A 27,321-nucleotide genomic window follows, 5' to 3' on the forward strand; every position below is an offset into this window, starting at 1 on the left:
CCCCCCCCAGGTCTGCACACACTCACCCCTCTACGGCTTCCTCAGCTTCTCCTCCCGGCCAACCCGATCCGTCCAGACTGGCCAGGAGGAGAAGCTGAAAGACAATAGCGAATATTAATTCGCTACTGTCACAAGTGGGTGGGTTCAGGGTGCAATGCTCTGCACCCTGAGCATAACCACGGACACAGCCCGCTATTCTCTATGGGGCAGTTGAATGGAAACGGACCGCCTGTCCATTTCCATCCCACTCGATAGGCTAGATGCTAGGGAATGGAATCCCCATCCGTCTGTTTTTAGCGGACTGGATTGGATGCAGGTGGGTGTAAACGGACACATGTCCATTTACATCAGCCTCTCCATAGAGAACAATGGGTGGTCTGATTGGGCCCGCCTGAAAAAACGGACAGGCAGACCTAATCGGTCTGCTTATGTGAAAGGGGCCTAAGGCCTTGTTCACACAGGGCATACACAGCGTACCTGTACAGGGACACACAGGTGTTCCCTGCATCTTTGTGCAGGCAGTCATTGATGTCATTTGGGATGTAGCACCTGCATGAACAGATCCGTTGCTCCCAATTTTTACATCCATGTAGGTCCGCATGCATGTCCCTGACCTCACACTCTCTGGTTTGGGGTGGTGTAACCACACGGATGTCAGTTTGGGAACAGTAGCTATGCCAGTGCAGCCATTGCATCCTAATTGACATAAATGGGACTGCCTGTACGGGGATGCATGGAACACCTGTGCATCCCTGTGCGGGTAAACATTGCCCCGCCATAAATTTGGGCAGGAATTTAATCAATAGCACCTTTTTTTTTCTACTGGCCATGTGCTTTCAGAAAATATATGGTTGTGGGGGGGCCTTTTACAAATTCTGAAAGCTGTAAGTGAAAAATGAAAACCTCCAGATTTTTAGAGAAATTTTTGGGTACGTTCGATTTTCACCATTTTGCAAAAAGGCGCAATGTAAAAATATTTCTTTAAAAACGTACATCACGAGACACAGAGTCATAGTAATTACTATGTGGGTTATAGTCCACCTTCAGGTGCTGGACACTAGCACACCCTAAACAGGAAGTTGCCTCCCTATATAACCCCTCCCACTACTGGGAGTATCTCAGTTTTTTCGCCAGTGTCTAAGGTGTTGGTCACGAGTGAAGATGTGCTGTGCTGAGCTCCACTGGAGCAATCCTTGCTGGGGCTAGCTTTACAGCTGGATCCATTCAAAGTGTCTTTTAGGCCGAATTGAATGGTACCCGGTCCTCGTATCCGAAGAAAATGGGATTTTTGTACTTACCGTAAAATCTCTTTCTCTGAAGTTCATTGACGGACACAGCACTTTAATCTTGACCTTAGGGTTATATCGCCACCTTTAGGAGAGGACTAGGCAGAACACAGAAAAAACAAACACAGTACCACCCAGGCGGCGGTCCTACTGGCTATAACTCCTCACTGCTCCCAGCAGCTCAGTTAGTCAAAAAGCAGTACAAACATAAAGGAGGGGTGGGTGCTGTGTCCATCAATTAACTTCAGAGAAAGGGATTTTACGGTAAGTACAAAAACCCCATTTTCTCTTTCATTCATTGATGGACACAGTACTTTAATCTTGACCTTAGGGACGTCCCCAAGCAGTGCCAAAAATGAGGGGTGGGAACACAGAGAAAATAAACTCCACCCACAACAAAAAGAACTCCCCATCAGGGGAGCCGCAACCTCAGACGGCCGCCTGCTAAACCTTGCGGCCACATCGACCTTGTAAAATTTGATGAAAGTGTGTACTGACGACCAGGTGGCCACCTTACACACCTGTGAAACGGATACTTGATGTCGGAAAGATCAGGAAGCACCAATTGCCCTGGTAGAATATGCCCTGACGGAAAAGGGAGGCGCCTGCCTCCTTATGGCACAAGCCTGAACAACAATCTGTCTGATCCACCGAGAAATGGTGGCCGACGAGACCGCCAGGCCCTTCTTCGGATCAGCCACCAAGACAGAGAGTCCGACCTCTGGAAAGGAGCTATAGCAGACAGATACACCCGCAGAGCCCGGACCACATCCAAAGAATGTGAAGTGACCTCCCTGGGATGCGACGGCCGAGGGCATAAGGACGGAAGCACAATGTCCTCATTTAGATGAAAGGCTGAAACAACCTTCGGAAGAAAAGAAGCTGCGGACGCAGCACCGCCTTATCCTTGGATCAAATAGGGAGACTTGCATGACAAGGCCGCCAACTCAGAAAACCGCCTTGCAGATGTAGTAGCCACTAGAAAGACTACTTTCAGAGAGAGCGCAAATAAAGGGATCTCCCTAATGTTTTCAAATGGTGGTTTCTGAAGCACCGAGAGCACCAGATTCAGATCCCACTGGGGCAGGGGCGGGCGTGCCGGAGGGGCCACATGCCGAAACCCCTGAACAATCATATGCACCAATGAGTGAGTCGCCAAGGGCCGCTGAAAAAAGACAGCCAAAGCTGATATCTGCCCTTTAATGGTGCTTAATGCACGCTTCTGATCCACTCCTCGCTGCAGAAACAGCAGGATCCTGGAAACCGAATATGAACGCGGATGCCACCCAACCTCCTCACACAGGGAGATGTAGGCCTTCCAGGTGCGATGATAAATCTTCCGGGGAGAAGACTTTCGCACCCTTAGCATAGTGGAAATTACCAAAGCCGACAGCCCTCAGTCCCTCAGCACCTGGCTTTCAACAGCCATGCCGTTAAAGCCAGAGACAGTAAAGAAGGGTGGAGTATCAGACCTTGAGACAGAAGGTCCTCCTGCACTGGCAGCCGCCAAGGAACATCCGCCACCATTCGTACCATGTCGGCGTACCAAGGATGCCGAGGCCAGTCTGGGGCAATCAGAATCACCAGAATCCCCTTGGCCTCCACTCTGCGCAGCTGACAATTTAGGAGCCTGAGAGGAGGAAAGGCATAAATTAGCCGATAATGCCCCCATGGGGCCACCAACGCGTCTGATGCGTCCGCCCAGGGATCCTTTGACCTGGCCACAAACCTCTGCACCTTCCGATTGAGCCGAGGGGTCAGGAGATCCACATCAGGCATGCCCCACCGTAGGCAAATGAGCCGACCATTCCCCCTGGTCCAGCAACTGACGACTGAGGTAGTCCACCTGCCAGTTTTCTACGCCCGGAATGTACACGGCTGAAAGAGCTGGCACGCACCGCTCTGCCCACTGTAGGATGTGGGAGACCTCCAACGCTGCCGCTGAGCTCCTTGTCCCTCCCTGATGATTGACATATGCCACCGCCGTGGCGTTGTCCGACTGGATCCTGACCGGACGAACCTGCAGCCTCTGTGACCATGTGGAAAGGCACCGCCTGATCGCCCGCAGCTCCAGCACATTGATCGGCAGGCGGGATTCTTCCTGAGTCCAGCGACCCTGGGCTGACTGGATGCCCAAAATTCCCCCCCAGCCGGCCAGGCTGGCGTCCGTCATGATCACCGTCCAATGAAGAGGAAGGAACAATTTCCCCAAAGGGCCGGGGACCTCAGCCACCACAGAAGCAAAGCCCTGGCTAGCTGGCTTACCCGGATTTGACAATCCAGGGATGTCGGAGACTTGTCTCATTTGGACAGAATCTCTTTCTGCAAGACCTGAGTGTGGAATTGAGCATACTGCACCGCCTCAAAAGTGGCTACCATGAGGCCCAGAACTTGCATGCAAAAATGCAACGACGACCACCTGTGGGACATCAGTAACCTCACCGCGGATAGGAGTCCAGAATCAACCCCAAGTACTCCAGGCGCTGGGTCAGCAATAACACCGACTTCTGGAGATTCAACACCCAGCCAAACTCCTGAAGAGTCTGCATGGTGATCGCCACATCCTCCCTTAATTCTGGAGGCAGAAGCTGCTCTCAGGAGGAGGTCATCCAGGTAACCCACGAGTGCGATCCCTCGTTGTCTCAGCAACGCCAGAATTTGAGCCAGCACCTCGGTGAAGACCCTTGGTGCCGACGCTAAGCCAAAGGGAAGAGCTACAAATTGGTAGTGCTCATCCCCGACCACAAATTGCAGGAACCTCTGGTGTCTGACCCATATGGGGGGACATGCAAGTATGCGTCCTTGATGTTCAAAGACGCCAGGAAATCCCCCTGATGAAGTGCAGCGACCACGGAACGGACCGATTCCATCCTAAACCTCTGAACCTTCACAAAACAATTGATGGCCTAGAGATCCAGGACCGGACAGACCCCTTCCTTCTTTGGGATTACAAATAGATTGGAGTAGAATCCCTGAAACCTTTCCAACGTCGGTACAGGCACTATCACCCCACACAGTAGTAGGTCCTGTACTGCCCCAAACAGGGCCTCCCGACGAGCCGGAAGGAGATGAAGGTTGGAGGGAAAAAACCTGTCTGGCGGACAAGAAAGAAACTATCTTGTAGCCTGAAAAAACCAGCTCGCAGACCCACTGGTCGGAAAGAAGAGAAGTCCACCGGTCTGCAAACTCCTGAAGGCGACCCCCCACCCGAGAGGTGGGCTGGGGCGAACCTTCATGCGGAAGCTGATTTGTTTGCAGGCTTGTCTGGCTTGCGATGCCAGGGACGCTTTTGTCCCTCAGCGAGCACCTTGTCGGACTGGGAACGCTTACCCACCGACACGGGCGGACAAAAAATCGGCTTCTGAGCGGAAAAAGGGGGCCCCTGCCTACGGCGTGGCTCCTTACCCTTTCTGGACTGTGGGAGCAAAGTACTCTTTCCCCCAGTAACATTTTTAATAATGTCATCCAGCGAGGCACCAAACAGCCTCCCACCTTGGAAGGGCAACTCCACCAGCGCTTTTTTAGATGTCTGGTCCACAGACCAACACTTGAGCCAAATCAGCCGACACAGCACTACTGCGGATACCGAGGCTCTAGAAAGCAAAGGGGCCATATCCAGGGCCGCATCACAGATATACTTAAGGCCGTGCACCAACTGGTCTGCCAGTTCCACACAGACTGGGGAAACCTGTTCCTTCCCCAACTTGCGGTGCAACAACTTAGCCCATTCAGTAAGTGTTTGTGACACCAGAGCCGTGACTAATACTGGCCGAAGCGCTGACCCCCACCACCGTAAACATGGACCGTGCAACCGCCTCGGTCATGGTCCGCAACCTCTGAAGTGTCAGAACAGGGGCCGCCTGCCACAGCGGGGCCCAAGTCTGAATCAGAGCTTTCCCCGGAAGACGGGGGGACGGGGCGTTTTTTACTCACCTTGCGCCCGCACGCCGCTTCCACCCTGGAAATAAATTATTTCAGGACCGCCGACAGTGTCCATGGGCACCGCAGGTGCAGGGGAACCGGTTGCTATCACAGGGGTGTCTGGGGAAGAAGCTCCAGCATCCGACGCCATGTCTGACCCACTCTCGCCTGTCACCCGGGACTTAAGGCAAGAGACAAAAAATGCCTACCCTCCTAGCTGCCACAGACTGAGGGCCCCCCCGCAGGACTCACCACCCTGACCAAGGCACTGTGCTGCGCTGCTGTCCGTTCTCCCCTCTGACGGCGTCAAAACCACGATGTGTGCTGTGTCAGTTTCTCACTGTTCCTGGCTTAAACAGCCACACAGCGCTAGAGAACTAACAAAAAACGTCCCTCGTGACAAGAAAATGGCTGCCGGCCACCTCAGACAAATGCGCCCGAAAACGCTGGGAAAATGGCCGCCGCGCTCTAATAAAATGGCCTGCGGCTACAGAAAAATGGCTGCAGTTCCCGCGGCAACCATTCCCCCTGCATGGCAGCAAACGAAGGGAAAAAGCAAGGGGAACAAGCAAGGCGAAAAAAACAAGGGGAAAAAACTACAGCAGAACCCCCTGCCAGGACCCAGAGACTGCCAGGTAAGTGCTCGGCACCCCCAACGCCCAGCCACGCAGCGCCCCCTTTGGATGGGGAGGAGGGAAAGAGGCAGGGAGAGAGGAAAGGGAGAGAGAGACCCCCTAATCGACCCCCCAGGGAGTGCCCAGCTGCTCCATCCTGCCTAAACAGGTGGAACCATACTTACCCCTCCTGCAGGGACTGCTGAACGCACTCCACGGACAGACCCATCTCCTGCATAGTACGGAGTGGCTGTCAGCCATGACAACACTGTGACTCGGACAGCAGTAGCCCGGTCATGTGTGTGCCCCGGAGCATATAGCTCACCGGCCACCCCGGACCAGAATGGGGCTGTCGTGACCGACCCAGCGTGGAGCTAAGGTCTGTACACGCTCAATGGCCAGGCTGAGGAGACTATCAGGATCTATATTATCCAGTCTGTCACCCAGCTGCTGATTATAGATCACAGGAAGAAAAAGCAAAAACAGCAAAAAACATTTTTTCAAAGACCACTGGTCCCCACAGGGAGCCAGGTCCTTCTAGACTAGGCAGAAAAAAAAACTGAGCTGCTGGGAGCAGAGTGAGGGGTGGTACTGTGCTTGTTTTTTCTGTGTTCTGCCTAGTCCTCTCCTAAAGGTGGCGATATAACCCTAAGGTCAAGATTAAAGTGCTGTGTCCGTCAATGAACGAAAGAGAAACAAGGTTTTCCTGTAACGCTTCTCTTTTTAGAGAGCTGGACCCTGGGATCCAGTACTTTTGCTATTAAGGCCATAAAGTTTTACTGGCTGGGTGCTTTTTACAGGTCTAGGATTGTGGGTTCCCCGAGGGTTGTCGGTTCCTGAAGGTTTGTTAACGGAACCCACCGTGAAGGGTGAAGATTGGGTCTGTTGGTTTTACCACAGAAAACCCTGCGGCAGGAAAGGTAAGTGGAGTTTTACTAAGGAATTTTTAAATTTTCTTATGAAATGTCTCCTTTGAAGTAAACGTTGTCATGCCTAAGTGTCACCACTGGGGGTTGTATAGAGCACGTACCTTCTCATGCTTTACTCAGAGATCACGCTGTTTGACAGAAGCAGCAGACTTTTTTCCTCCGGCTAGCAGTCAGACCTTCAGTAAGTTTGGGGGATTTTGCTTCCTCTAGGCACCCCCACCTGAGCTAAACTCTTCCCGTCTTCAAGAGACTGAGTATAAGGCAGAACTAAAAACGATCAGAAATTACGTTTTCTTTCACTGCCCCTACATGGCGGCGGCTTCCAGGTCTCCTCCACACCATCCCTCCCTCACTCAGCCAATCCCGTCGGATCGGAGGCCCGTGCTTGCGCAGGAAAACTCTTTTTTTGAAAAAGAAAGGAGGGGGCCGTGATGCGACTGTTGGGGCGGGGCTTAGCGCAGCGTTGGCGTCCTCCAACACGGGAATGTGTTTTTTTAAAAAAAAGAAAATCTCCATTTATGCTGGCTGCAAAATTGTCGGAGAGACATAAGAGCAAAGAAGAGCATGGAACAGGTTTTGGTGACACAGGCATTTCCTATTTGACACATTTACTATTTGCATCAGGTGGAGCATTAATAGCAGCAGCAGTAGCTGGACTATTGCTCAAGCAGTGGATGCAATTTCTTCTGGTAGTACCTCTACTTTGTGCATTGGGCTATGGTCAGAAGGAGGGGTTTAAACACCCCCAAAAAAGAGCTAAAAGATCTCCCTCAAGCTCTGGAAAGCCTACTCATCTCTACAAATGGCATCCTCCCCTGAGAGGGGTGGCTGGTCAGAGTGAGCATCAGGGCCATGAAATGTCTGCAACTGTTTTTTAACACTGCAGCCCCTGTTTATTTTATGATAATTAAAAAAAAAAAAAAAAAAGCGTGGGTCAAAATGTGACAGGTTCTCTTCCATTACCTAGGACTCTCAAACTGAGGAACTAGGGGCAGGAGAAAACGAATTCCCTCAGGGGACCGTGGTGAGGCTGATGACTCCTCTTCTGAGGAGTCAAATGCAGTAGAATCAGCTGTTCCAATCTTAAGATTGATGGTGCAATTTCTTGCTGAATGATCGCTCCACATTTATGTACCCTTAACTGAGTGTTTCGGTTCACTAAAGCCTCCTCAAGCTGTTCATGCCTTTTTCTGTCCATTCATTGCTGGAAAAGCTTTTTTGTATCTGAGAGAATCACCCAGATAAGCATTTTTTTCCCTCCTAAAAAGTTTTCACACTTTATCCTATGGTGGAGGAAATTCACTAAGTAGGGTATACCAGCAATTAATGCTGCTATATCCTCTGTGAAGAAGTTTGACTTGTCTGGCAGACAATGCTCAAATGCTTGGGGATCCACGGATAAAAAGGTGGAATTCCTATTAAAAATTATATATATATATATATATATATATATATATATATATATATATATATATATATATATATATATATATATATAAACTTGTCTCGGCCTGCGCCGACAGTAATTGCTTAATCATTGAGAGACCAGTTTAATCAGGTGCTCAAGGTTATCCTGCTCAGCAGGCCCAGGATGCAGCTTTATGTTTGCAATAGTTGCTATGAGAGATTCTATCCTTCAGGCCTTGCGCCCTTCACCAAGAGCCTTGTAAGAAGCTCCTGGCTAGTCTTCCTTTTTTGTGGTGAAACAGCTGTTTAGGGATGTTTTGGATAATACATCCAAAGAAATTCTAGTGGAAAGCACCCCTTTTGCCATTTAAGAAAGGGAGTAAATGTATTTTCATTTTAAAGCTCCTTCTCCAGTGCCAGAGGCATCAGCCTCCAGGCAGTCACGGCGGCTTCCACCTTCAGGTTCAATCGAATAGGGGGAATTGTTCTGTAGTTCTCAAGGATCTGGCAGGAAGAGTGTCGAGACAAATGGGGGACTTGCTCAATAGCTCCAGGGTACAAACTGGAGTTCCAAGAGTTCCCGTCTCCTCGTTTTCTCAGATCAAACGTTTCTAAGGACCCAGAGAAAAAGAAAAAAGTGATCATGGGGGTCCCCATGTAAGAACAGAGGTTGGGGTTTGAGTCAAACCTCTTTTTTTCACGGTGCCAAATCTGAATGGACATTCTGGATCTCAAAAATCTAAATTCAATTCCTGAATAATACCACTCTTTTTTCGTATGGAGTCAATCCAAATCAGTTATCTCCATTCGAGGAGAACTTCTGGCATCAATCGACATCAAAGATGCTTACCTCCATATGCCCATTTCCTCGCTCACTAGTAATATCTACTTTTCAAGGTGGAAAATCTTAATTTTCAGTGTGTAGCTCTGCTTTCCGATCCAGCTACTGCACCTTGAGTGTTTACAAAGGTTCTGGCCCATCTTCTAGCCAGATTAAGGGCCCAAGGTATAATTATTATGGTTTACCTAGTCGATCTGTTCTTGATAGACCAGTTAGTAGCCCACTTAGACCAAAGTACGGTCACCACATTCAACTACCTGGAATAACTAGGTCGGATTCTTAACCTAGGAGAAATCTTCTTTAAAACCATGAAGGCGGCTAAAATACTTTGGTCCGATCATAAATACACCCACAAAAGGGTATTCTTACCCCAGGCAAAGATCAGCGCCATAAAGGAACTGATTTAGGTGGTCGAAACAAGATGAAATTCGAGACTGCTTCAAAACAGTATCCTATCAGCTTGGAACAAAGGGTTCAAGCTCTACATTCCCAATGTGTCTGACTCCATCAGCCTGATAGTGCCCGATCTCATCTGATCTTTGAGGCTAAGCAGGGTCGGGCCTGGTTAGGACCCAGATGAGAGACCATCTGGAAATACCAGGTGCTGTAGGCTGGGTGCGCCAGAGCCTCAGTTTATGGTTAATATCCAAAAATCTACTAAGGGGAAAATCCTTCAGTTACCTGGGAAGTGGTAACAACAATATGCCAACATTTTTTGTTTAGGTTGGGGAACAGTCCTGGAAGAGGCAACTGTCCAAGAGAAGTGGCCCAGATCAGAAATGGCCTTGCCCATTAACATTTTAGAAATTCAGGCAGAGCTCTTGGTCCTGAGGGCCTAAACGTTCAGTTTACGGTATTGTCCTGCCAGGATTCCACCCAACAATGCCACAGCAATGGCCTGTATTAATCACCAGGGGGCACAAGAAGTTGTGCGGCCCAGAGAAAGGTGAATCATATGCTATCTTGGGCGCCACCAGTTGTTCCCGGGAGAATGGTTCCTTCACCCCGATATCTTCCTGCCAATATGTCAAAAATGGGGGATCCCAGACATAGATCTGTTTGCGTCCAGGTTCAACAAAGAAATCGACAACTTTGTGTCAAGAACAAAGGATCCGCTAGTATGCGGAACAGATGCCTTGCTATTCCCGTGGAATCGGTTCTCACTGATTTATGCATTCCATCCTATTCTGCCTGCGTTCCACAACTTCTTCGCAGGATCAAGCAGGAAGGGAAGTCGTTGATTCTTGTGGGCCCCAGCAGGTCCCAGGAACTCTTAGTATGCAGCAATCGTAAAGATGGCAGTAGGGGACCCATGGACCCTACCATCACGGCCAGACCTTCTCTCGCAAGGTCTGGTGTTCCATCCTACTTTACAAACGCTAAATTTAACGGTCTGGCTATTGAGACCCACACTTTAGATAAGCGTGGGCTGTCAGGTTCAGTAGTTTCTACCTGGGTTAATGCAAGGGAGCCGGCCTCCATAATGATATATTATGGAGTCTGGGAAACATATGTCTATGTGAAACCAGGAGTTGCACCCCAGGAAATAGGTCAAAAGTAGAATCCTTGACTTTCTGCAGATGGGGTGAGAAATAAGGCTGGCCTTGAGTGCTTTCTAAGGACAGGTCTCGGCCTTATGGGCCTTATTTCAACTACCACTTGCTTCGCATTATTGGTTCGTAACTTTATTCAGGGGGTAACACGACTTAATCTCCGGTTAGGTAACCCCTGAACCCTTGGGACTTGAATTTAGTTTTGTTGGCATTACAAAACACCCTTTTTTTGGGCCGATACGACATATTCCCTTGGTCCTTTTTTGACAGGGAAACTATTTTTTCTGGTAACCATATCTGCTGAAAGAAGAGTATCAGAATTGGCTGCTCTTTCTTGTAAATAGCCATATTTTTATTAATTACAAGGATAAGGTAGTATTGCGTCCTCATCCTAACTTTTCACCGAAGGCAATATCAGGTTTTTTTTTTTTTTGCTAAACCAGGATATTGTTCTACTTTCATTTTTCCAGAACCCTGTTCTATGGAAGAAAAATCACTACATTCTCTTGATGTGGTGAGAGCAGTCAAAGTCTACTTAAAGGCGACTGCTCAGATTCGGCAAACGGATGTTTTGTTCGTGTTGCTTGAAGGTCCTAAAAGAGGACAGGCAGCATCGAAATCTACTCTTTCTAAATGGATTCGACAAGTAATCATTCAAGCTTATGGTTTAAAGAGGTAGTTCTACCCTCTCAAATCAAAGCGCACTCCTCTGTTAGTGCTTCGTGGGCAAAACATCAAGATTCCATGGCTCAATTCTGCAAGGCCGCAACTTGGTCTTCAATCCATACATTTACCAGATTCTATCTGGTGGATGCAAAAAGACATGAGGATGTCGCCTTTGGGTGCAGTGTACTGCAGGCAGCAGTATAAATCCTCTGATCTCATGGTTGTGTCTCCCTCCCCTCAGTTGGCATTGCTCTGGGACATCCCACATAGTAATTACTATGGCTCATGGTTGTGTCTCCCTCCCCTCAGTTGGAATTGCTCTGGGACATCCCACATAGTAATTACTATGGCTCTGTGTCCCGTGATGTATGATTAAAGAAAATCAGATTTTTGTAACAGCTTACCTGTAAAATTCTTTTCTTTTGAAGTACATCACGGGACACAGAGGTCCCGCCCCTCTTTCTAGTATACACGTGTATTGCTTTGCTACAAGACTGAGATATTCCCAGTAGTGGGAGGGGTTATATAGGGAGGCAACTTCCTGTTTAGGGTGTGCCAGTGTCCAGCACCTGAAGGTGGACTATAACCCACAGAGTAATTACTATGGCTCTGTGTCCCATGATGTACTTCAAAAGAAAAGGTTTTTACAGGTAAGCTGTTATAAAAATCCTATTTTTTTTCTTACTTATTAACTCCATGCAGGTTAAGCTTTTATATTTAGTAGGGATTTAGCAGGAATTTTGTAAAATTATCTGTGTTTTTATCTGCTAAAAATGGTTTTATGTAATTCTTGCAATTATATTGGTTTGATAAACATTTGCGCAAATAACGCGGGGTCTAAAAAATCAGTAGCACCTTTTTTTTCTAGCGGTCATATGCTTTCAGAAAATATTTGGTTTTGGGGGTCTTTCACAAATTCTGAAAGCTGTAAGGGAAAAATGAAAATCTTCAGATTGTTAGAGAAATTTGGATATTTACATTTTTGCGTACGTTCGATTTTCACCATTTTGCAAAAAGGCGCAATGTAAAATTTACAAATATTTGTTATTTATTAACTCAATACAGGTTAAGCTTTTATATTTAGTAGGAATTTTGTGAAATTTGCTGTGTATTTATCTGCTAATCATGATTTTAGTGGATTTTTAGTAAAAATATTGTTTTGATAAACATAAGCAAATATCATGGGACCTTAGAAATCAGTAGTGCCTTCTTTTTATTCTACTGGCCATGTGCTTTCAGAAAATATATGGTTTGGGGGGTCTTTTACAAACTTCGAAAGCTATAGGTGAAAAATAAAAGAGCAAAATTTGCAAAAATGGTCTGGCCACCCGAGGGTAAAAATGGAGCACAAGGCCTAGCAGTGAAAGGGTTAATGAATTGGGGACTTGCAGGATCGCCAGATATTTACAGTGCTTCTGTAAACAAAAGGATGATAAATGTTTACCATGAGGAGCAGAGGAGTGTAGCCCCAGCTTTTAAATTTTATTTTAACCACTTCGCCTCTAAAGCAGTTTTTTCTTTTTCTTTTTGTTGCAAAATCTGCATTTTTGGCTATAAAATGACTTAAAATCCCCAGAACATTACATATGTTCTGAAAGCAGAGGCCCTTCCCTTTAGTTGCATTTTTATGTTGCACAATATTTGCACAACTGTTTATTATGTCTACATTTTCAGGGGGAAAAAAAAATACACTTAAACTGATTTTAGTGCACACAAACACAATTGAATCCCCCCCCCCTTTTTTTTTTTACAAAAAAAAAAAAAGAAGATGAGGTAGTATAGAGTAAATAGATACAAACATGTCAAGCCTCAAAACTGGGTGCGTCTGTGACCCTTTAAATGCCTCAGCTCATCATTTTAGAGTAAACCATAAAGTATGGGCCTAGAATTATTGCTCTCATTTGTGGAAATATAAAAAATTATGTGTGCAATCACTGTTTACATACACATCCGTGCTCTGTGTTTGCATTTGTAGATGTGCACAGGGCAACAGAGTTGCTTTAAATATATATATTTTTTTATTTTTAACTTTTATTTAACTTTATTGCTATTATGAGGGGGCTTACAAGAACCTATGTGATAGCATTGGACAGGTGACAGATCCTCTTTATGGAGACATCAAGGGTCTGTTAGACACCCAATGTCTCCCCTAGAAACACGGTCATGTTTTTTTGTGGTCTATGTCCCAATAGGGGAGATTTCCCTTCATTCTCTGCGCTGTTACAAAGATATGGACAGGAAAGGAGGGACCCTTCATTCAATCCAGTAACAACACAAATAGAGATGACTTTTAGTGAATCAATAACACACTGGGTTCCTCCAAGTACCAATGCTCTTGGTCAGTGGCCTTTATCAAGCCATGGTCAGTTTTTTGTTTCATTAGGGAGGAACTTTAAAAGTGGCTGGGAAAGTATACCAGTTATCCTAGCAATTTACACTAAATAAATATGTAGAACTCTATTACAAAGCTCAAATGCTGCAGGGATCATTTTCAACTTAAAGGGATAGGTAGCCTACAAAAGTATGCTTGGGCAAGTAGCTATTTACTTATTAGATAAAGTAACATGCCCTCTGCTAGCTGGTTGCTATGTTGTTTCAGTTTTATAAATCAGTCTACATGTGGCTTAAAAGAGAAGTTTAGGAATCACAAAAAAAAAAAAAAAAAATCATGCTCATCTAGTTGGCTGAAGCACCAATTGCAGCTGTCCCCCCCCCCACCACCTCTAAGACTGAGAACTGAGCAATCGAACAAGGCTGATCGCACAGTTCTCTATCCTCAGCCTGCACAGAGATGGTAAATGTCAGTCACTGGCTCTCTGCCCCTCACTGGAGCGCCAGGCTGTGGAGGGGGCAGGAGTGGCTGGCTCACTTCAACCTACAACTTAGAAATTGCAAAGGCAATATTCTTATGTAATATTCATTTTTAAGCCTGAATAATTTGGTAAAATATACTGTATATTAATCAGAATAACAAATATGCATTTGGAAAATGTGTTTCATTAGGTTAGTTACTCATTAGCATATAAAAAGAAAGAAAAAAGGGCAGTACGAGCCATGGTTACTGAAGTGGCATAAACAAATGCAACTGTACTTAGATCACCAACATTTAAAGTAATTTTATTAAAGATTTATAAAGTACAGCATTTAAAAATAACCATATTATAGCCATAACAGAACAAATGACCTGTAGCATTTATTTTAAAAATAGATCCCTGTGTTCTTTCATTTTAATGAAAACTGAGCAATATTTTTGATAAATACATGTTCCAATGCACTGCATTAACCTTATTTTTCATTATATATAAAATTGCATTATTATGCCCCACATAGTCATCTCAAAACAGGGTTTACTGCATAGCTTAATGGACTGCCTATTAAAACTTAGACAATCAACAAGGGCTCATGGCTGTAGTGAAGGCTTTTGTAACACACAAGGTATTAAAGTAAACTTGTAGGCTGTCATTGTTGGATGGCTTTAATTCTTTTTAAAATCGCTATCCTGCAACAAGCATTCAGCAACTTAGCATCCTCCTTTTATTTGGAGTGGGATCTGCTTTGCTACACGTTTTACACCTTTAGTCCCAAAGACATTTTGTAATTTTAGCCATTTAATTGGTGAGTAGGAGAATGACCCAAGGTTACCCCACCCATTCCTATTAGTCAGTTATTTTGATCAAATATATTACTAGCTTTCACAAACTGAATGAACTTTCCAGTTTTTATTAATAAAAAAACCTTTAAATTATGTCTGATCTTAAAGTGTTACTAAACCCAGGACCCTGCATTCACAATATCTGGTCTCCCAAAGTACACAGAACATAGAAATGCAATAGTTTACTAAATATAAACTGCTAAATACCTTTTCTCATCAACAGTATATAGCAATCCTGTGACTTCTATCAGTGTCTGGTTAAAGCCTTTAGGAGGAGTTTTCATTCTACTCTGACTTTCTTATTAGGCTGCAGGACCCCTGACCCTCTGTCTGTACAGTGCCGATTTGCCCTGTGCTGATCATATGCACCCTCCCGAGAGAAAAAAAAATCTCTCTAGCAGTACCCACCAAACTGACAATGTGCAGTTTGTCCCCAAGGTTCTGTTCTATCAGGAGATGGTCAGGGGACTGTGAGAGAAGGGGAGGATCAGAGAAGACAGGATCAAACAACCTTTTAAATAATGCAAAGGATTAACCCCTTAGGTTCCACAGTGAGTATAACAAGCATCTTTTACTGCATGTACAGATAGCTTTTACTGTTGTGGGTTTTGTTGAACACTTTAATACTAAACATCTGCATTTGTTAAGGAGTAGCAGCTATAACACATATAAAGACAGGAGGGAGATAATACGTCTTAGAATTTAAAAAGTGTATTTAAAAAAAATAAAATTTCAATATTTATAGAACATGCATGATCTGGAAAAGAACCAAGAAAACCTTTTATCTGGTGCTCAAAATGAACTCAGAAAGGAAATGGCTTTGTTACAGAAGAAAATTCTTATGGACACCGTAAGTTAAATTCTAGTGATTGCATTGTCATGCGAGACATTCAATACATTATTTTTTTTTTTTTACTTTCAGCTTTATTATCAAAATATATGAGATAAATATAAAAATATTTTAACTTATTTCATTCTTTTTTCTTCTGTCAGCAACAGCAAGAGATGGCAAGTGTTCGAAAGTCGCTTCAGTCAATGTTATTCTGATGGCTCCCTGAAGGAATAACTTCTACCTATTTAAACATATAATTAAATGATTATCCACCAAAAAGAACACAAGTCCCATTTTGACTTCTGTTTTTACAAAGTTAAATAAAGTTGGTTTTGTTTTAAAGAAACATGAAATGTTAATATGTAAAACAGTTTTGCTTTGTGGTGTACAGTATGTATCTAAAACTTGCTAGTGGCAATGAACCAAGTTGTGTCTGTGTACATTTACAGGTAAAGTGAGGAAGGGAATGCAGGAACATTAAGTAAATCATTAAGGCAAACCTAAACTCAATTAGGCAAGCATTGAGTATGGGAAATTAAGGGGGGATTTTACTAAAACTGGAGCACACAGAATCTGGTGCAGCTCTGTATAGAAACCAATCAGCTTCTAGGTTTTATTATCAAAGCTTAAATGTGGTAGTTAGAAGCTGATTGCTTACTATGCACAGTTGCACCAGATTCTGTGTGCCCCAGTCTTAGTAAATCTCCCTGAAAGTGAGAATTAACTTATCAGCTGAAAAAGCAGGCCCCATGAAACTTCGAGTCACATGACTTGAAGCTGTAATGGCAGTGTACTAAGATGTTGACTTCAGAAAAATGTTTAAAGTAAATGAAGACTTCACTGACACCAGCTCCCATAATTCACAGCTGATGCAAGTCACTTGACCTGAATCAAAGTGCCATACAAACTGCTTTGTTTGTATAAGTTTATGTTCACTCTACTGCAGCTGCTCTCCATCCCTAATTCCTGTGGGTTTGAGTACAGTGGATCTGAGTTTATGACTGCTTTAAGAGCATTTTACTCACACTGTCCCAGAAAGTTTTTTTTATATTAAATACATTAGTATAAATTTAGATGTGTGAAAACGCAGGACCCACCAAAACAGTGGATGTAGAAGTAACCCATGTTATTTTTTAAAAGTATTTTTGGATATGGAATCTCAGCTGTCAAAAAAATGAACAAATGTGTATTGTTATCGCTGTCAGCCATGCAGACACTGTATCCCCAGCTATGTGCTATCCTTACAAGCCTGAGAGCCTAAATATTTTCTACTACATTTTGCCTTCTGTATGCGTTTTCTGTAATAATTTTTAGAGCTTTAAAGTCGTTTTCAAAGTATGCTATGTTTCAAACACAACACAGTTACCTGTACAAAATAAAACATTTTATTAAACCGTATCAATTCAATTTCATTTTTAAAACAAAAATAAACTAATCAGCTCCACAGAGCACAAATACCACATGGCTTGGTGCTTCACAAGATTATTTCCAGTTCAAGAACACTGTACAGCTGGATTCTGGCCCAGTGTTATAAGGGTTATTACAAGCAAGAAAAAAAAAAAAAAAGTCACATTGGTCCAGAAGCATGTCTTTAGCTGGTAATGGTAATTTAAAAAAGGTTAAAAACTTGTTAAATTTGTTATATTAGGCAATAAATAAAAACAAATTAAAACTAATTTCCTTTTATGGTAAGAATGAGAAAATTTTAGAACTGCTCTTACGGAGGAGAAGAAACTTGTAATTGTTAAACAATTAAAAGCTATTAAATGAAAAAGCAAATCCATTTAGATTCAAAAATAATAAATTGTGTTTATTTTAGTAGGTTAGGTATATCTTTTCTTTTTGGCAAGCCCAATAAGCTAATCATTAACAATGTGAAGGAAACCAAATGATGCTTCAGATATAACATTGCCAAAATTGAAGGAATACTGACAGAGAATACTGTCACTAAAAATATGTTTGAGAAGAGAATTATATTACCCATATCTTCCTACAATTCATGAGCAAAAGAGCAGATGTGTGTAGTCTGTACCACTGCTCAAGTATAGAATCCAATGGACTTGCTCTTTTTTCAATTACATTTGAATTAAGAAAATGGATTGCCATAGTTATTCATTAGGCAACCAGTAATTTAAGTCTCATTGAGTCCTATTATTTTTATGGTACCATATAAATGTATTTTATTGTTTTCCCCCCTGTTTCTTTTCCTCCATTTGTTTTAGCAGTCAGTCAGTATGATTTTGATTTTGAACCTGCACAGCAGCTGGGATAGAAGGGATTCTGAAGACAGATATCCGAAGGTGTGTTGATATTTGTAGACAAACGCCTATGCAGTATCTTGTCAATTCAAACAATGAAATAACCTAAAAAAAAAGAAATAAAATAAATTAAATTAGTCTTATGCCCTTCTGAGTTTAATTTACAGGAATTAGAAATTTTAGTCTTATGCACTTAAACACTATTCAAGGACAATGTTTAAGGCTCCATTCACACCTTAGCATTCAGTTTTGCTGGTGGAATCGGCGCGATTCAGAAACGCCGCAAATCGCAGGACGCCCTTCCGATCCCCGCAATTTTGCCATGATTGTCGCCCGATGAATCGTGGTAAAAACACGTAAACAGAATAACGGGACACCCGACACGTCCTGCGATTCTGTTTGTTTACGGCGATTTGCGGCGTTTCTGAATCACGCCGATACCGCCCACAAAATGGAACACCAAGCTGTGAATGGAGCCTAATTGTTTGGCCTTTCAGATTATGTTCTGAAGGCCAGTGTATAAAATAACAAACATGTCATACTTACCGGCTCTGTTGCAGTGGTTTTGCACAGCGCAGCCCAGATCCTCTTCTTCTTGGGTCCCTCTTCGACTCTCCTGACCCCTCCCTCCTGATGAGTGCCCCCACAGCAAGCAGCTTGGTTTGGGGGCACCCAAGCCGAGCTGCAGCTCCATGTATACATTCAAACACGGAGCTGCGGCCCGGCCCTGCCCCCTTTCTCTCCTCATTGGCTGACTGACTTCAGGAGCCAATGGCGCTACGCTGCTGTCTCAGCCAATGAGGAGGGGAGTCCTGGGCAGCCGAGACCATCCTACAACATCGCTGAATAGAGAGCGGGCTCAGGTAAGTATTAGAGGGGCTGAGGGGGGCTGCTGCACACAGAAGGCTTTTTATCTTAATGCATAAAATGCATTAAGATTAAAAACCTTCTGCCTTTACAATGACTTTAGGCTGAAGTTAAGTATTTGCTTTTTTGGTATAATGCATCAAACACATTAGTTATGTGTAAGGATGTGTATCCAATATCCTGCAAGCAGCTGCTTTTAGTAAAAATCCTCTTTGCTGTGCCTCCACAGAGTTGATGCTCTTCTGATCATCTGTCTCCTGGTGCTGTGAAGGATACTGCTACTGAGAAAAGTTGCACTGCTCATCCGATCCCTTCGCCATTTACAGGACTCTTACCAATATCGTCCCACAATGCATTGCATTCTGAATAAGCAGAAGAGATCCTGTCATTCAACTGTTCCACCCCATTTAAAGAACACAATGCACTGTGGGACAATAATAGTAGGAGCTTGGTGTATGGCGGAGATGTGCTACTTTTCTCAGTGGCAGTGGCTTCTGTTAACCTTTACAGCACCATAAGACAGCCACTTAGGACAGTATCCAGTGGCTCAGAGGAGGCGCAACAGAGATTTTTTTTATTAGCAGCAGCTATCTGCAGGTAATGGGATACACACCATTACATATAACATGTGTTTGGTGCTATATTTTAAAAAAAACTATACTTCAGGTTTAACTGTTTTACCAAATTATTTTCTATAATAAATAGGTAACATAAAATACCCCTGGCCACTGAGAAAGTAGACAGGGAAAGAAGGAATACAAGGAAAAGGAAGGACGGTGAAGAAATGTCAGCTGCAATGGTTTTGTAATCATTGCTCATAAATTACTAACAACAAGTATTTATGTAGTACTGACAGCTTATGTAAGGCTTTACATACTGTACATTTATATAAAGACCCTGTCCTCATGGGAATCAAACAACCAGAAAGAATAAACCACACTTTCACAACCCCCACAAAAATTTATAGTGTCATCAAAACATAAACATACATACAACTGAAAAGACCAATTAAAGTGCTCAGTGCAAAAAAACTCCAAAAAAGGTAGTGAAAAGGTGATAGCAAAAGAAATCGTGCTCTTCCTCTGCACCAGATAGGTACATAGCACACTCACCAGAGATTTATGACCCCTTTTATTCAAAGGACCCCAACTGGCAGTTTCTCTCTCCCCAACTAGCAGTTTCTCTCTCCAAGCCATGGAGTTCAGCTCTCTGTTCCATCCTGTATAGAATTCCTTACATTTGGACTAATGTATACCAGCATACATTTATTGGTGCTCTTGCGCCTTTAAGAGACTCTTGACTAGGTTGACGAAGCTTGCCCTCTATGTGCATGCGCGATAGGAGTTTGAGATATTATGCCACTGGTTTATTTTTTCAATATAATACATTTTTTCATTGTATATAATATTTGGGTTTTTGTTTTGAGTTTACACCTGCCCTCATGGAGCTTACAATTTAAAGTGGTTGTAAAGTCTCTTAAACTCCCATTATACGTGCTCTTTTGTGCCAATAGTAAATGGCAGTGTTTTTATTTTTATTTTTTTAATGCAATATCGTCTGTAAGTAACTTTTCTTTGGAATGCTCCTGTGCGGTCAGGTGCTTTAGTCCTTTCTCACTCCCGAGTAGAGGGACTACAGGGTATGGGCTGATATTCCTGTGCTGACGTATGTAACTATATCAGCATGTTGTAATCCTTACACTCTGACCTTGTGCCTACACAGTGAATAGAGAATCAAATTAAAGAATAAAAAAATCCATATATGTTTTCAACCGTCCTGCATTTATAAATGCGTAATTCAAACGGTAGAATTCTTTTTAATAAAAGGTTGTGGGTAAAGTTGAACATGATGGAAGTAGTTTCAGTTTCTTCTTGTTTTAACAAGGAGGATAAGCTGCAGAATAGTAACTTAATCAAGGCAGAAGGGGAGGGGATTGGCTTCTCACACAGACCATGGAAATGGCAGGGTGGGGGAGATACAGAGGTGCTGCAAATAGAGGAGAATGACAAAGACGTAAATGGACCACGCTATCATGGATTGGCAGCCATGATTAGTGTGGTCAGTTTACTGACAGGAACAGAAAAGATCAGCCAGGTATTATACTATGTAGCAAGGGATGAAAGACATTGCAGAAGCACTATGCTATATATTATGCCTTCAAGGGACAGGACCATCATTTTTTTTTTTTTTTTAGGGTTAAAACCACTTTAAATCTTATATACATATATACTACATTCAAAAAAACACTAAGAGCCGGTTCCCACTGCTCCGATGTCAGACATCACATGTGATTCGCACTGCACTGCTGTGCGAATCATCTGTGCGATGCAAATTTAGCCATACAGGTTGTATTGCTGAATTTGCATTGCATTCGGACCAAACTTGTGCAGGACCCTTTTTATGATCCGCACCAGAACTGAAATCCTGCCCAATTTGACAGTTCACACTCCGCTATGTGAACCGATCTGGGGGTGTCATTAACTTTGTTTTGACACTCCCAGCTGTTTGCATAGGGCAGTGTGAACCACGCCAGGAGACGTGATGTGGGAACCGTACTGGATTCGCAGGGTTCCCATATTGCTGCAGTGTGAACCAAGCCATAGTGTGTCACAGTAGTGTCTTCTGCCCCGCTTCAAATCACTCACCCCCACCACAGTAGTATCCTCTGCCATCCCCTCCTCCACAGCGGTGTCCTCTGCCTCCTTTCACATCACCCCCCCCTAGTAATATACTATGCCCCCCCCCCCAATGTAGTGTCCTCTGCCCCCCCTCCCCCCCACACACGAACGGTAGTGTCTTCTGACCCCCCCCAACAGTAGTGTCCTCTGCCCCTCTCCCCCCATTGTAGTGCCCTCTGCCCCCCCCATAGCAGTGTCCTCTGCCATCCCTCTCCACTGCAGTGCCCTGTCCCCCTATAGCAGTGTCCTCTGCACCCCCGCCCACACATACACACACACACACACACACAGTAGTGTCCTCTGCCCCCCTCTGTAGTGCCCCCCACAGCAGTGTCCTCTGCAGCCCCTACCCCCCAATAGTTTCTTCTGCCCCCCATGTAGTGCCCCAGCAGCTTCCTCTGCAACCCCCCCCCCCCCCCCCCCCACAGTAGTGTCCTCTCCTCTGCCCCCCCCCTCGGTTTCTATTCCCCCCAATAGTGTCCTCTGCCCCTCTATAGCCATTTCCCCTGTCGCTCCCAAACCACAGCTGTATGTAGCCCTCTCCTAACTTACAGCTGCTGTACATCACAGAGGAGTTAAGAGGCTGCACGGTGCTAAATGGAGGGTGGGACCTGGAGCTCCTTTAGTTAACTTTTTATGTAAGCAAGCAGATGATTGGTTGCTAGGACTGCCTAGCAAACAACCATCTGCTAGTTAACGCAACGGTAACTAATGCAGCTCCACGGCTTTGCCTCTCACTCCTCTCTGCTAGTGAAGGGAGAACAACACCGGCGGAGACACGAGGAAGCATTGGCACACAGCCCTGATCGAGATCTACCTGTCGGCTTCCTGCAATCGACGGGTTGCCGACCCTGGGAATACACCTACATGCCTTGTAAAAAATTTCCAATCCCACAATCTGTCCTTGATTTTGTCCTTTCTCACCCCTAAATTGGGATCCACAGCCTTTGAATCGGTTGACTTTGATAACCACTTTCTCAGCTTAGATAGATCAGGCTCTTTTGGAGCCATACATTTTACCAAAGAAGGGGATTATTCAACCTAAATTCTGTACAGTGCTCCAGCATTATGGTTAATTCAACTGTCGTACCATCAAACAGTTTTTAGCGCAATTGCCTTTCTTGAGCAAGCTATGCCTAGAATTTTCTCCATATTACCACATGCTTTCTATTTCACACTCCCACTTATTAGAGGTACATGATCATTCACCAACACCCTACCTGTGGTCTTTACTGCACTCTATTGCAGAACTGGCTAGGTCCTTTTGTTGCGCACAATTTATCCATTTATAAAAAAATCTAAGATGGCTACAAGTTATATACTAGGTAGTATGTGACCCCAGTCCATCTACACAGTGTTCGTCTGTCTGCTGGAGGTGCAAGTCCCACAGAGGAACACTACTCCATATACATTGGGACTACCCATTCTTACCCCTTTCGGGGACTCAGTAAAGCTTATTTACCACAATGTCACAGGTGTACACCTGAGAAAAGACCCCCTTTCACAAACATCAACTCTCCTGTCAATTCTCTCTCCATAAAAAGATACAAAAACTTGCTATTAATTCCCCTTGTAGTGCTGCTAGGGCATGCATTTCTCCACTATGGATGCAACCCTTGCCAGCCATGCTAGAAAGCTGTGCACAGCGAGATATATTGCCAAAAAAATAAATAGAATAAAGCAATAGAAAACCTCCATACACAAAACACTATACCCGCTGTTGATCCAGAGGATGGTAGAAAAAAAAAAAATCTACCTGCATGATCCAATTAACTCCAGTAGGTTAATCCAGGATCTTCCCTGGATTAATTTTCCTCTATATGTTTGATGTATTCTTTACAGTTCATGATATTAGAATACAGATGGACTAACTTTTAAACAAGTCACGTTTTTATAAATGCACAAAAAATAGTATTTAACACAATGGGGTTGATTTACTAAAGGCAAATCCACTTTGCAATACAAGTGCACTTGGAAGTTCAGTTGCTGCAGATCTGAGCAGAAGATCTGAAATGAGGAGAAGCTCTGCTGATTTTATCATCCAATCGTGTGCAAGCTAAAATGCAGTTGTTTATTTTTCTTGTATGTCCCCCTCAGATCGAAAAGCGACTGCACTTCCAAGTGCACTTTTAGTGCAAAGTGGATTTGCCTTTAGTAAATAACCCCCAATGTCTGTGTACTACTTAGTAACATCCAAACCTTGAAATACAAAATGTATCAAATGTATGCAACTCCACATAAAACTGAAGCCAAGTTTCTTAAAGCTGACTTTTTTCCCGCGTTCACTAAATATATCAGCAAGCAGCTCAGCATGCTGATATGAAACCATATTACAATTCATTAGTCAAACAAGCATTTTTAGCTTTTACTTACAATCTTTGTTTTTCCACTTACTGGTTTCTTGAGGCACTGGTGATGTAACCCTGGCCTCATAGATGCACCCTGGGGAGACTACATCCCCAGTGACTGTCCCTCAGATGATGTGCACGGTTACATTTTTTAGAAGGAAAACCCAGAGAAAAGTAAAAGGGAGATAGATTAATCTGCCCTTAGTGAAAATTGCGACCGTTAGGCCCCTTGCACACGGCATCATTTTCTGATGTTTACTCAGAAACTTGTGACGCTCTTTTGCAAGAGGCCAAAAACCATGTGTAAAGACCCGAGTAATGTTGAGTATAGGTGAGTAGAAGTGTGCAAGTGTATAGAAGAGTAAAATTCTTCTTTATTGCCAGCACTGTAATATAGTTAATTATACTCACGTAAACAATACATGAGTAATTACACAAGTAAATTACTGCACTCAAATGTAGAAATGTTTTTGTTTTACTGCTCTGTACTCAGCGCTGTATTGCCGATCTTTACTCTGTTGTGTGCAATGTTCCAGATCAGTTCCAACATTTCAGATCAGTAAAAAAAAACAGCATTTTTTACTCCCGTGTGCAACAGGCCTTAGAGGAATGGTGAGGAAATGCAAATTAAAGGGAAGCCAAGAATAAAAAGCCTGTAATTATCTATAAGTATATGTGTACTCACATTACTTTATTATGATTTTTAAGATAAGGGAAAAGTTCCTCTTTCAGCTTATTTAATAACTATCACATGTTGAATAACTGTAAAACATACTTACTAGTGCTAACCACAAAACCATGTATTCATCAATAAAGCTGTTGAAGTATTGGTTTAGGAATAAAAGACCTGGTCCAATAAATGCACTATCTTGAATATACAGTTCACTTTTGGTCATATATGCCAGCTGAAGAAAAAAAAAAGTTGAATTAACAAAGAAAAAACAAATAGGAAGCGACATTACATTTATACAAGTCATTGAGCTCATTAAACCTCATGCATTATTCTTTGTATTAGGCTTCTTGCACACGATACTCCTGTTTGAGCATCTGCTTTTTCAGATGGGTTATTTTTTTTTTGCATGTATTTACGTGCATTTTCGCATATATGCGCTTGCGCATTTTCACTAAAACTTATTCTCGCGTTCTTGTTCTTCACAATATGTAAATGGAAATTTGCACGCATGAGTCTTAAATTACTGACCAAAAAAAATAAGATTTTTCTATTTATTTATTTTTACTGAAACATGCACAGCGCTTGTTTACGCGCCTGTGTGCATAGGCACATTATGATTAATGGGCTGCATTTTAGCTCAGTTAAAAAAAAAAAAAAAAAAAAAAGCTGTACTAAGCAGTGTGCAAGAGGCCTTACAGATGAAATACACTGAGAATGACACAAGCAGGTCACCTGTTATTAAAGTGGTAGTAAACTCTGTACTGCCACTTGTACCTCCAGGTAAGCCCATAAGGCTTATCTGGAGGTACTGTGAATATCTCCTAAACTTGCACAGTGACATCAATGACGCATGCGCTCTGAAGGTCCGGCTTACGGTGCCGGACCTTCAGAGCCCGTGCCGGAAACAGCTCCAATGTAGCTGGAAGTCACAAACCCGGAAGGAAGACTGGGGGAAGAGGTCAGTTGTCTCAGCATTGATATCGCGGCTCGGTAGGGCTTCATTCTAAGGTAAGTTTCTCATAATGCAGTGCATACTAGCACATTATGACATTGCTTTGCAGGAATTATTATTTTTATTTTTTTAACCACCAGCGGTTTACAACCGCTTTAACCAGTCACAAAATGACACAGATGTTCCTGAATGGAATCTATGATAATTTAGATGCCATACCAACCATATAAAACCCCGCCCACTGCTGGGCAACATGGGTTAAAAACTGGCTGGTTTGGCAATCTGCTTCAGGATAATTAGTTAGCAAGTCAAACAACACCTTCTTGAAGTCAGAATATACAGCGGACAGTCAGATTTCTCCAATGGTGGAAAACACAAAACAACAGTGTAACCTAGTAATACAGAAACAAAAAGTATAATTTTCTTTCCTCAAGAAACAGATAGCAATTACAAAAACCCTGTTCTCTTTCTCATTCATTAACCACTTGACCTCTGTAAGATTTTACCCCCTTCATGACCAGGCCATTTTTTGCTATTTAACACTGCACTACTTTAACTGGTAATTGTGCGATCATGCAATGCTGTACCCGAACAAATTTTACATTTTTTTGCACACAAATAGGGCTCTCTTTTGGTGGTATTTGATCACCACTGCATTTTTTATAATATATATATATGAAAAAAGACTAAAAAAAAAAAAAAAAAAATATATATATATATATATATATATATATATATATATATATATATATATATATATTTTTTTTTTTACTTTCTGTTACAAAACATATCTAATACAACATTTACAAAAAAAAATCTTATTTATTCATAAATTTTGGCCAAAAATGTATTCTGCTATATGTTTTTGATAAAACAAATCCCAATAAGTGTATATTGATTGGTTTGCGTGAAAGTTATAGTGCCTACAAACTATGATATATACTGGAATTTTTTCTTAAACTACTATTGGCAAGGATCAGCGACTTATAATGGGACTGCGATAGTGTGGCGGGGAATCTGACACCAACTGAAGCTGGGGTGAACTAGCTAATTGCCACTGACCTCACCAGTTACATTAATACAGTGATCGGTGATATTATACACTGTCACTGTACTAATGACACTGGCTGAGAAGGGGTTAACACAGTGTTTCTTAACTGTGTGCTGCGGGAGAATTGCAGGTGTGCTCTGGGATCATTCATGTTGTTCGCCGGGCAACAGCAGGCCCTTCAGGTCTGGTATGGATTTTAAGGGCCCCTCCAAAATCAATACCAGACCCTTACCCGAGCAGGTCAGGAAAGGGGGGCTAAACGAGCGAACGCTCCCTCATGAACCATACCGGGCCACATGCCCTCAACATGGGGGGTGGGTGCTTTGCGCACCCCACCCCAAAGCACCTTGCCCCCATGTTGATGGGGACAAGGGCCTCTTCCCGACAACCCTGGCCTGTGGTTGTCAGGGTCTACGTATGGGGGGAACTTATCGGAATCTGGAAGTCCCCTTTAGCAAGGGGGCCCCCAGATCCTGCCCCCCTTCCCCTATGTGAATGGGTCGGCATCGTACCCCTACCCATTCACCAACAAAAAAGTGTCAAAGTAAGAAACACAGGAAACAGTTTTTGACAAGTGCTTTATAAAAATAAAAAAAATAAATAGTATCTCTTGATGTCCATCACGACGTCCGCCAACCTGAAAAATGGCAAAAAACGATTTGCCTCCTAAGAGACTACCCGCCGACTGCCCTCTCTTCGCCTTGACAGCTCTTATATAGGCAAGGGGCCGGGCCACTCGGCACCCCCCCTTCTCACGTCAACTGACCCATTTACATAGAAGTGTAGGGCTCAA

General features: G+C 43.4%; 2 protein-coding genes across 2 annotated transcripts in view; one reads left to right on the top strand and one right to left on the bottom strand.

The window, feature by feature from the left end:
- The window catches only part of SYCP3 (synaptonemal complex protein 3), a 96,168-nt gene extending 79,069 nt beyond the window's left edge, over positions 1 to 17,099 (top strand). The window contains exons 8-9 of the mRNA XM_073620329.1: positions 15,615 to 15,719; positions 15,863 to 17,099. Of these exons, the coding sequence (XP_073476430.1) occupies positions 15,615 to 15,719; positions 15,863 to 15,916 (159 nt within the window). The 3' untranslated portion in view covers positions 15,917 to 17,099. The remainder of the gene's footprint in view (positions 1 to 15,614; positions 15,720 to 15,862) is intronic.
- CHPT1 (choline phosphotransferase 1) overlaps positions 14,309 to 27,321 on the bottom strand; it is a 56,647-nt gene continuing 43,634 nt past the window's right edge. Inside the window, exons 7-9 of the mRNA XM_073620328.1 lie at positions 24,632 to 24,757; positions 17,954 to 18,064; positions 14,309 to 15,942 (exon numbers count right to left, since the gene is read on the bottom strand). Of these exons, the coding sequence (XP_073476429.1) occupies positions 15,898 to 15,942; positions 17,954 to 18,064; positions 24,632 to 24,757 (282 nt within the window). The 3' untranslated portion in view covers positions 14,309 to 15,897. The remainder of the gene's footprint in view (positions 15,943 to 17,953; positions 18,065 to 24,631; positions 24,758 to 27,321) is intronic.

This window comes from Aquarana catesbeiana, linkage group LG03 (assembly GCF_042186555.1).
Source record: "Aquarana catesbeiana isolate 2022-GZ linkage group LG03, ASM4218655v1, whole genome shotgun sequence".
NCBI classification, from domain to species: domain Eukaryota; kingdom Metazoa; phylum Chordata; class Amphibia; order Anura; family Ranidae; genus Aquarana; species Aquarana catesbeiana.